The sequence below is a fragment of the Colobus angolensis genome, unplaced genomic scaffold (assembly GCF_000951035.1).
Source record: "Colobus angolensis palliatus isolate OR3802 unplaced genomic scaffold, Cang.pa_1.0 Scaffold428, whole genome shotgun sequence".
In the NCBI taxonomy this organism is placed as follows: Eukaryota; Metazoa; Chordata; class Mammalia; order Primates; family Cercopithecidae; genus Colobus; species Colobus angolensis.
The window spans coordinates 582,312-592,631 of record NW_012117688.1 but is presented as its reverse complement, the minus strand read 5'-3'; the positions used below and the strand labels follow the sequence as shown (position 1 = coordinate 592,631).

The 10,320-nt window shown below is 42.9% G+C and overlaps 1 protein-coding gene across 2 annotated transcripts in view; it reads right to left on the bottom strand.

Moving 5' to 3' along the window:
* Positions 1–10,320, bottom strand: part of TRIM9 (tripartite motif containing 9) — a 120,019-nt gene that overhangs the window by 46,687 nt on the left and 63,012 nt on the right. For both annotated transcript variants that reach the window (XM_011956876.1, XM_011956875.1), the window contains exons 2-3: positions 3,592–3,687; positions 1,196–1,318 (exon numbers count right to left, since the gene is read on the bottom strand). In XM_011956876.1, the coding sequence (XP_011812266.1) occupies positions 1,196–1,318; positions 3,592–3,687 (219 nt within the window). The remainder of the gene's footprint in view (positions 1–1,195; positions 1,319–3,591; positions 3,688–10,320) is intronic.

The following is a 10,320-nucleotide window of genomic DNA, read 5'->3' as shown; positions in this document are numbered from 1 at the left end:
GGGTTTACGCCATTCTCCTGCCTCAGCCTCCCGAGTAAGCTGGGACTACAGGCGCCTGCCACCTCGCCCAGCTAGTTTTTTGTATTTTTTAGTAGAGACGGGGTTTCACCATGTTAGCCAGCATGTTCTCGATCTCCTGACCTCGTGATCCACCCGTCTCGGCCTCTCAAAGTGCTGGGATTACAGGCTTGAGCCACCGCACCCGGCCCCTAGGGTCCCATTCTTATAGCCAATTGATTCCACCATGTCATGACAAAATTCTGTGCAGCTTCCAACTGTAAAGTTCACTTGAGAAGTTAAGACAAATCATGTTGATTTTCTAGAAAGTACAGATTCTATTTCTCAATTCAAAAGTACGTTTTTGCCTCTATATGGCCACTCTATTTAAAATTTCCACCCCCATCCCCAGTACTCACTATCCTCTTACCCTACTTTTAAAATTTTTCTTAGCATTTTTTGGCTAATTTACTCCACATTTTACCTACTTATTGCTACGGTTTGAATATATCCTCCAAAACCCATGTTGAAATTTAATTGCCATTATAAAAGTATTAAGAGGTGGAGCCTTTAAGGAGTGATTAGGACATGAGGTCCCTGCCTTCATGAATGGATGAATGCTATTATCTTGGGAGAGGGTTAATTATCATGGGAGTGGGCTCCCACTAAAAGGTTGAAGTTTGACCCTTATTCTCTTGTTTCCCATGCTCGTCTGTCCTTCTGCCTTATGCTATGGGATGATGCAGCATGAAGGCCCTCACCAGAAGCCAACACCATGCTTTTGGACTTCCCAGCCTCCAGAACCAAGAGCTAAATATAATTCAATTATTTATAATCACCCAGTCTGTGGGATTCTGTTATACCAACATAAAATGGAGGAAGACACTTATTTATTATTTATCCCTCCTGATAGAATGTAAGTTGCATAAAGGCAAGAATTTTGATTTATTTATTATTCCTATGTCCACAGCAGTTCCTGGCTGAGAAAAGTCACTCAACAAACATTATTTGGGTAAATGAAGGAGTAGGTAGTGAAGGGAGGGATGTATCTGCTCCTTTCTGGCCAGACCACTGGCTCCCCAAGGCTGTGGGCATCCTCTCCTCCTGTCTATGGGAAGGAATTCTCCCAGCCTGTCCATCATGCCTCCCGGGAGCCTGGCTTGTTGGCTTTATGCTCTTCCCATGATGCAGTACTTACCTTCAGCTTGTGCTCATGCTCCTTGTTGACGCGGGCCAGCAGCTGGGCTTTTCTTCTATTGAGGGCATCGATGAGGGCATCGCATTGGGCCACCAGACAGGCTTCAAACTCCACACTGTTCTCCTGTGTAATAGAGCACATTTCTCAACTGCAAGGTGCTGGGTGCCTCAGGCTGCCAGAGAAAACAGAGCTCCCCCATCCTGCTGAAGGGAATGAAAAGGAACTCTGTCCACAATGCACATTTGGAAATTTTTAAAAAATAACTGGATAAACTTTATTCTACACTGGTCATGTTTTGCTTTAAATTTAGATTAAAAGGATAAATATTTATTGCTTGAATTTATCAAAAGGAAATCATCTCCACAATTTGAATTATATTAAGTAAAACAAAGCTTTAGTTTACAGAGTTGTGGATGAATGCTTTTGAAGGCCACATATGTCCAGCTATGTATGGTGGAAGCTGGCATTCAAAAAGGCAATGAGGAGGGAGTGGGGCATTACTGAGGCATGAGAAATCATTAAATTCAAAGGAATAAAGAAGAAAAAGGATGGCACTGGTCTTCAATGTTAACAATAATCCAATGAGAACAGAAGTTTATAAGATACAAGAGTAACGGGTAAAAGTACTTGCCCCTTTCATTAAGGAAAGCAAATAGTAGGCAGACAAAAACAATCAATGTGTGTAACAGGGATCACCCTGCCATAAAAATCAGATATGACCCAACACCTTGCAGGGGAAAGGCAACTTCATGCTAAATGAATTATAGCTTCCCTTTGATGTTTAAATTAAATGCTGGATATAACATTTTTATTTGATTTAAATCTATACATGCCATAAACATCTATTTCAAGCAATTCTTTCAGTGAGTTACACTCTGTTATTAAGGATAAGCCTTTCAATGAGTAACATATGCAATTGTGATTCTTAAACCATGATCTGAAAAAAAAGTAATTTACAGTAAATGAAAGCTAAATACTCACATATACATTAGTAGTACTTAAAAAGCACCACCCAGTTGAGGAAACTGTAAACTTTTGGGGGCTGGCAAGGAAGGCACAATTTTAATTTATTTAAGGCACAAATTTTAATTTATTACCAAAGTCATAAAGAACTGTGTCTCTTTATATAATAATCAACTGGTAGGCATTTAGTAATTGTTTTCAAATGCAAGGTCTTCGTGTAAAGAATGTGTTAGTAACTGCTTGAGCAATGCTAAATTTTGGCTTTCACGGCAATTGTTTTTGAACTCTCAGAGAAGGCCCTTGGAAAACATCATTTAAGAGCCCTCTGTGCCACATGAAGGGTAACATTGGAGGGTGGGGTGAGGGGAAACCTTCCCCTTGTAAGCTCTGTTACTGATTTAGAGCAGAAAGAAAGCTTTGCTCTGATGAAGAGGCCCGGGCAGAGGCAAGCCTGGGGCTGCACATTTTATGCCAGCAGAGTAAAGAAAGAACTGATTGATAAACTCTATTGCTTTGGAAAACAGAAGGAAGTATACAAAATTGCTAGGCTGTTAGGGAATCAAAAGTTTAACAGGGGCATGTGTGCCAAAAAAGGGCAAAGAAATCAGTGTGTAATTCTTTGAAAGGGTGGCTTACATTTAAAAATCCATTTCTGCCTTGACATGGTTAAATATGAACTTAGTCAACTTACTGGAGGCCAGAGCTGAGGTTATTTCTGTGAGGCAAACCTCAAAACATAAGAATGCTAAACAGTACACAGGGTCATTATTTTACTGTCTCATACAGTCTATAGTTTTTCTCCTTCAGCTATAGTGGAGAATTTATGAGCTCTTAAATTTATGAGCTCTTAGAGTTGCCAGGGGATCATGGTTGAAAAATATTTAAATGTCTAAGCAGAGGAGAAGCATTATTGTGTGTCAGGAAAGAAGAAAAGAAGAAAGAAAGGCAGGGAGGAAGAAAAAAGAGGAAGGAGCAAGGGAGGAATGAAAAAGAAAACAAAGGAAGGCAGGAAGGAAATGAAGGAAGAAAAGAAGAGAAAACTGTGACCTGTTACCATTAAATGATACAATTATTACAAGGTGTTTTGGAAACCTACAGGGCTTTACAAACTCAGCAATAAGGATCCTGAATTTACAAATAAATAGGCCTCTTTCTGAATATTCAGTAGTAGAGAATTAGGACCTCAGTGTGGAAGACAGGAACCAGTTGGAAAATCAGGCTGTGTTTCCGGGTTATTGGCAAAAAGTAACTACCTTAAGAAGGGGTATCTTTGAAGCTGATCTCTACGTGTGTTTGTATGTAAAGAACAACAACAACAACAAAGTAGGAATTTTCCCACAACACATAAAAGTCAAAGAGGAGAAGGAAACTCTCCCGCCACACAGTTACATATTAACCCACGGGTTTCCTTGTGTCCCAGGTAACACCCGTACCTGGATCTGCTGAACCATGTTGCGGAGTTGTACCAGAAACTCCTTGGCTTCTTTGGCCCTGTCTGACAGTCCGTTCAGCGCCTGGGAGAGCTGGCTCTGCAAAGACAAAGAAGGAAGCCATGAAGCTGTAATCACAGGAAGCAGCAACAAGGCCACACAGGTGTTTTCAGTGAGACTCAAAACTGGACAGTCATCAACCTCCTCAGATTCCTCATCTGAGGTTAGACCTTTTTGCTGGCATTTGTACGGGTAGATTCCGGTGTCCAAACTCCCTGGGCTCCTGAGTAGTTTCTCCTTGGAAGCAGTGAACACTTCTGGCCACAGCAGTCAAAGGCCCTCACCAGCCAATATCAACCTAGAATTTCTTCATCTCCTTCACTGATTAACTAAGCAATCATTTATTGAATACATATTATTTGCTAAGGACTGAAAAAGCAAAACAAAACAGTGAGTCAGATGATCTAATTCTTATCAACGTTACTTAGCACCAAGGGCTATTGGTCTGGGATTAGGGCAGAAAGAATGAAGACAGTCAATAACAGGATGAAGGAAGGGGTAGATATTGGTGTGATCCTCTGTGATCACTTAAATATAATCACAAATTCAAAGGGCAGGACGACCTTCCACTCCCGCCTCATCCACGTCCTCTTCCTTCTCCCAAGTACAGCTCTGCTGCTCTAGCACATTTGTGTCCTTTCCACACTAGCCTCCTACACCAAGGCTTACTCTCTTTCTTTCTTCCCACACCACCCCATCCATATGAGGAGGCAGTTCTGCTGGGTTGGCAAGGTGTCCAGGTAGGTACTTGCTGTTCCAGCCTCCTCGTCTGCTGGGGTGGCCGTGGTACACAATCCTGATGGATGAGACCTAGGTGGAAGTCTGCTGGGGACTGAAGGGGTCTAGGAAAGCTTTTGTGTTTCTGCTGATATGGAACCACTGTGATTGATGCAGCCTCTCCCCTATAGTTCCTGACTTTAGGATGGATGTGATGTCTTCTGGCTCACAAGAGAAGGCCAATAGGGTATGGGTGGAGGGATGGGAGGGGAAGGAGCCGGGTTCTGACGGCATCTTTGAGCAGCTGAGCCAGCACCTGAAACCTTCACCACTAGCTTTCTTGTTATGCGAGAACAATTAACTCCTATGTAAGTCACTGTTCTGGAGTTTTCTATTGCTAGCAGGAATTTATATCAAGTATCACTGTACTTGATACAAATTCCTTCCCCTCCTAGCAGTCTGGGTCTACCCTTCCGTACCTCAGGTACAGAGACAGACTCCCTTTCCTGCACTGCCTTCTTTGTAAACTAAAGCCTATTCTCCTTGCCAACACAATGATTCATCTACCCTTTCCTTTCTGTAAAAGGACAGAACCTTAAAATTATATCTCTTGGTGCCATGAATGCTTTTCTCTTATATTTGTCTTTTAAATACAAAGTTGGACACTGACTGTCTAAAAATACGCACACCAAATGCTTGGTTGAGGCAATGTGGGATGGTAGAAAGAACATAGGCTTTGAAAGGTTGCAGATTCTCGCTCTGTCCCCTACTAAGTGTGACCTTGAGAAAGTTACCTGAATTACTCCAATGGAAAAGGTAGAAAGAATAGTAATACTTTGTAGTTGGGTTATGGTGAGGGTTGAATGCATTAATCAATGTGAAAGCTCCTGCTAGTTAAAGGAATAATTCTGAATTCAGAAATGCCACCAGTTACTGGCTGCTCAACCCTTTATACATAGTTTTACCTCATCCATAAAATGAGAGGAAGAGTACTATTCTTGGGTTTTGTGGGCATTGCATAAGATACTATATCTAAAGCCCAGAACCCTACTACCCTACTGGTGCACAATGCATGATGATTGCTGACTGTTAACTCTTTTTTTTTTTCTTTTTTTTGAGACAGAGTCTCACTCTCTCACCCAGGCTGAAGTGCAGTTGTGCGATGTTGGCTCACTGCAATCTCTGCCTCCCAGGTTCAAGCAATTCTCCTGCCTCAGCCTCCCGAATAGCTGGGATTTCAGCAGTGCACCACCACACCGAGTGAATTTTTGTATTTTTAGTAGAGATGGGGTTTCTTCATGTTGGCCAGGCTGGTCTCGAACTCCTGACCTCAGGTGATCCGCCCATCTCGACCTCCCAAAGTGCTGGGATTACAGGTGTGAACCACCGCGCCTGACCAGCTGTTAACTCTTATTTGCTTTCTTCATTCTTGCTCACACAAACACCTGCTGACTGGGGGCATTCGCAGGACAGATTCCTGGAACATGGTCTGTTGGAGAACATTTTTGATCACCTGTACTTGGCTCTGTGTATTCAGGCTCCAAGAGGCAAGACCAACACAGCTAAGATAAAGCTCAAAGTGAGCCTACGGCTGCAAAATTCTTTATGATTGGGTCTCAGCTACAACACTATTTGGAGTAAAAGTTTCTCCTCAATAACTATTAATATTTCCAGGAGCCCAAGGGATAAAAGAGGGAAAAAAGGTCTCATTTGGAAGAGCAGGCAATAACATGAGATACATATTTTAAAGAAAAAATTTTTGTCATTGTTACTTTAGAACTCATATCTTTTTTTTTCCTGAATGAGTAAAAGTTTGCTGGACTACCATAGTTTTCTTCCTCTTTTTATTATAACCTATGTTTAGTAACCACACTTAGATGTTTCAGTACAGAAGCAAAATTGACTTGGTTACACAGAAGCAAAGCTGCCTGGCATCTTGTATTCCAACCTTGCAATTAATTGTGTCTGTATAAGTCAGACTTGATACCCATAAAGATTTTTTGACCAGGTGCTGCTGTATATTTAGAAAATCAATTATTCCTAGTAGTAGACAAAGAGTTCTGGTCCGATTTAGTCCCAGGATTTTATATGACAAAGCAATAAGTGAACTGCAAAAATTAATTCATTTCCAATTTCCTCTTTGTGTTTATGTTCAGTCCCAAGAATGCCTTCCACCTGGCTGTTGATTGTTCTGGTATTTGATAAAAAATTGCACTATAAGATAAAGATCTAGAAATCATTCTCTTAAGCTTTGTCCACTTATAGAAATTGAGGAGACAATGAAAAATCCTGGAAGACTGTCAGTAGAAAGTGCTCTTATTGTAAGGATTTACATGCACATTGTTTTTATAGGATGGTATTTTGATCACATTTATAAGCTCCATCTGACGTAGAAGAACATTATTATTGACTGATTTTTTTTTCCCAGATGCATTTAAATTCCTACTCTGTGCTAACAAAGATGTTCTGTATTCAGGACCACAGAGCAGTGCTGGAAATTTATGACCAGAACAATGAAGATGCAAATATGTAGTACGTGTTTTCATTACGGCATCTTTGGCGGTACAAGCAGTCATTTAAGGGAGAAAGGTACAGTTCTAAAGCTGTTTATAATGCCTAAGCAGTGACATTCAGATGTCTTGGATATTCGTTTTCTAGGTTACTGAAAAGGTGTCACGATCTGAAGGTGAGTGAGAGGGGAAAAATGACGCAGCTGAAGCCCTCATCTCGTCAAGTTGTTCTCGGCCGGGAGTATGCTGAGGATCAGCGAGGTCTCCCAGAAAGATTACAAGTTGTTCAAGCCTGAAGGAGAGGAACAAAGAACTCTGCCTCCTCCTTCCCTCCTTGTGTGGTTTTCACTCTCAGCTTCCACCCTGACCCGGGCTCCCCCTGCCTCCCCAGGAAGGAGAGATCAGGCACTTACCCTGGGAGAGACTGTGGAGGACGTTTCAGGACCTACTTCTCACTCTCAGCAAATGGGTAAAGCAATTCAATCCATCCCGCCCAGCGCCTCACTTGCCCAAGCTGCTGCGCATGCTCAGGCAGAAGACAGTGTCTTCTTTCCATTTCCCACTGTAAACATTCTTCACCTGGCCTTTTCCCCTCAATTCACCACGAATATTGGATAGAGATAAACTGGGACAAATGAAAAGAAGCTTTCTGGCTGTCTGGGATCTGAAGTTACAGGCTCAGAATGGGTCAAAGAGGGTCACTCGAAGAGTTGGTACAAAACAGATGAGGCGGCAAACAAGCACCGGCAGCTTGATGGCCCAGAAAACGACCCAGCTGCCTCCCTGGGCGTGGGGCACCTTCTGGTGCTGTTTCACAGTGCATGCCATTCAGGCACCGCAACACCGCTGGGCCCAGGAGCCAAAGCCCACTCCCGCTCCTTCCCAGGTTCAAAGGTAAACACAACACTCAGGAAAAAAGTGACCATTGATGTAGTGGGACTTTGAGGGAAGGCTGCCCAGGAGAAAAACAGTTTTTCTAATGAAATACTGATCTCTGAGTCACATTACTCAGTGATTACTCATTGCCGGTTACTCAGTACATTACTGACATGGCACAATTAAAAAGAAATTCCAATAATTCTAATACATTGCTCATTTCTTATGAGCCAGAAACTCTGATGGGTGCTTTCAATGCAATCCCAATCACCTCCCTGCCATTTTGCAGAGGTGCCAAGAGGATACCCCTGAGTGAAGGTTTCACCATTCACTTACGGAACAGCTGGAACACAAACCCTCATGTGATGGCAAACTCACGCTCTTTGCTCTAGCCTCCCAAAAAAAGAGAATTCTCTCGCCCTCACATGCCAAAACAATTGTTTAATTGTTTAATCCATGGTGACAGCATGTACAACCAGAGAAGGTGAGTGGATGACTATGATTGATTATGAGGGGGTCTGATTATGCTTAGCAGCCAGATAGTATGTACATTACAGCATGACTAGTTAACCTGTGAAACGTTCAACTTTTTTCCTGCATGAAGTTTTCTGGTGAATTTGAAAAAGTCCCCTGACTAAGAGAAGAATCTTATGGAGAAGGGAAAAAGCTTTGAATTCAGGTCCACTGCCAACTTTTTCAACTACTGGCCTAAGATCTTGGGCAGAAATTGGGTGAAGTGGGAATGAAGTAAAGGAAGGAGACCTCACAGAGTGACTGGTACTTGGGGAACCATCAAGCTGAGCTGCCCAAGGGGTCTGATTCCCCTTCTAGGAAAAATGTCTATTCCTCCTGCCTGCACCTTTAGTGCCTGCAAGAATGGATCCCTTCTCTGGTTTCTCTGGTGCTGGAAGATCCTGGATATATCCCAACCCCAGTTCACTACAGTCAGATGGACAGGAGTCCTCCAAGACCAGCTGGTCTGGAGACGTCAACTTATCTCTAAGCCCAGCAAAGAGCTGGGGCAGTGAACAGGCTATGATTTGCAAAAGAGTAGCTGGGCCTGGGAATGGAAGCACACAGTATAGGGACAAAAGGTGTGTGTATGAGTGTGCATATGCATGTGAGTGTGTGAAAGTCTATGTGTATGTGGGTAAGAATGTGAGTTTATGAGTGTATAAGTGTGTAAGAATGTGTATGCGTATGTATGTGATTGTATGTGAGATATGCCATCAGTGGAGTATGGTGAGGCTCTTGGCTTTGGGCAAGGCTGGTATCGGAGGAATCTTATGGGTAGGGATTTGCTCCATTAAACTGCTGCTTATTGTTAATTGGTTGTAAGAAAGATTCAAGGCCGGCTGCGGTGGCTCATGCTTGTAATCCTAGCACTTTGGGAGGCAGAGACAAGCGGATCATTTGAGGCCAGGGGTTCAAGATCAGCCTGGCCAACATGGTGAAACCTTGTCTCTACTAAAAATACAAAAAATTATCCAGGTGTGGTGGTGGGCGCCTGTAATTCCAGCTACTCAGTAGGCCTAGGCTTGAGACTCACTTGAACCTGAGAGGCGGAAGTTGCAGTGAGCTGAGATTGCACCATTGCACTCCAGCCTGGGCAACAAGAATGAAACTGCTTCAAAAAAAAAGAAAGGAAGGAAGGAAGGAAGATTCTATCCTTGACCAAGTTATAGCCAGGGTCCTCTGAGCCCTCTTCTCACCTAGGCCTCAACCTTGGCTTATAAAGACTTGAAGAAACACTAACACAGTTTCTAACAGCTCAAGGCTGAATTGCTAAGATGACCCCAGCCTCCCTTAAAGTACCTGCCTGAGAAAATCCAAGGCTGCCCAAAGAATTTGATGTTGTTCCATTGAACACCTGAAGAAAGGGACTCTATCTGTCAGTCTCTGTGAGGGGGTAGGGGTCTAACTTCAATAAGCACACGTTAGCAAACCCAGATGGATTTCATACAGACCAATTTTCTCCTTTCTCATTTTTGGAATTTTTTCACTTCTGTGACTCTGAGCCCCTGCCCAATCCCTTTCCTATTCCCTCATTCCTCTGGTAAAGTGCCCAGTTACCTCTGTACAAATCGAAGTTGAGTTCAGTTCATGATGTACTCTTTTCCCTGTTGCAACAGTATACTGATTAAAATCTGTCTTTTTGATGCATTAAAATCTGTCCTTACCACTTTAACTAGTGTCCAGCTAGTTAGTGACAGTTGCTACCCCTGCCTCTGACCTAGGGAGAGCGGGGCAATCTCTGGGCAATGAGCTGACCCTTCAGCAGGCAAAGGTTACCTTGAAGGATAAGTGACGGAGCACATCACTAAGGATGCAGATTCCTCTGCCTAAGCCAGCACATCGCTCATACACTAAACAAATCTCACCATTTTTATTGTGAACCTGACTCTATGAGCTGTGTGGAGGGTAGAAAGGAGGAGGACTCTGCTTTTATTCCAACACGCTATTACATAGAATCCCCTCTCCCATTCTTCACTGTTAGATTTGCATGGCCAAGCACAGAAAAATTCACACCAAAAGCTAATGCATAGTGACATTTGCCTCCTTTATAATA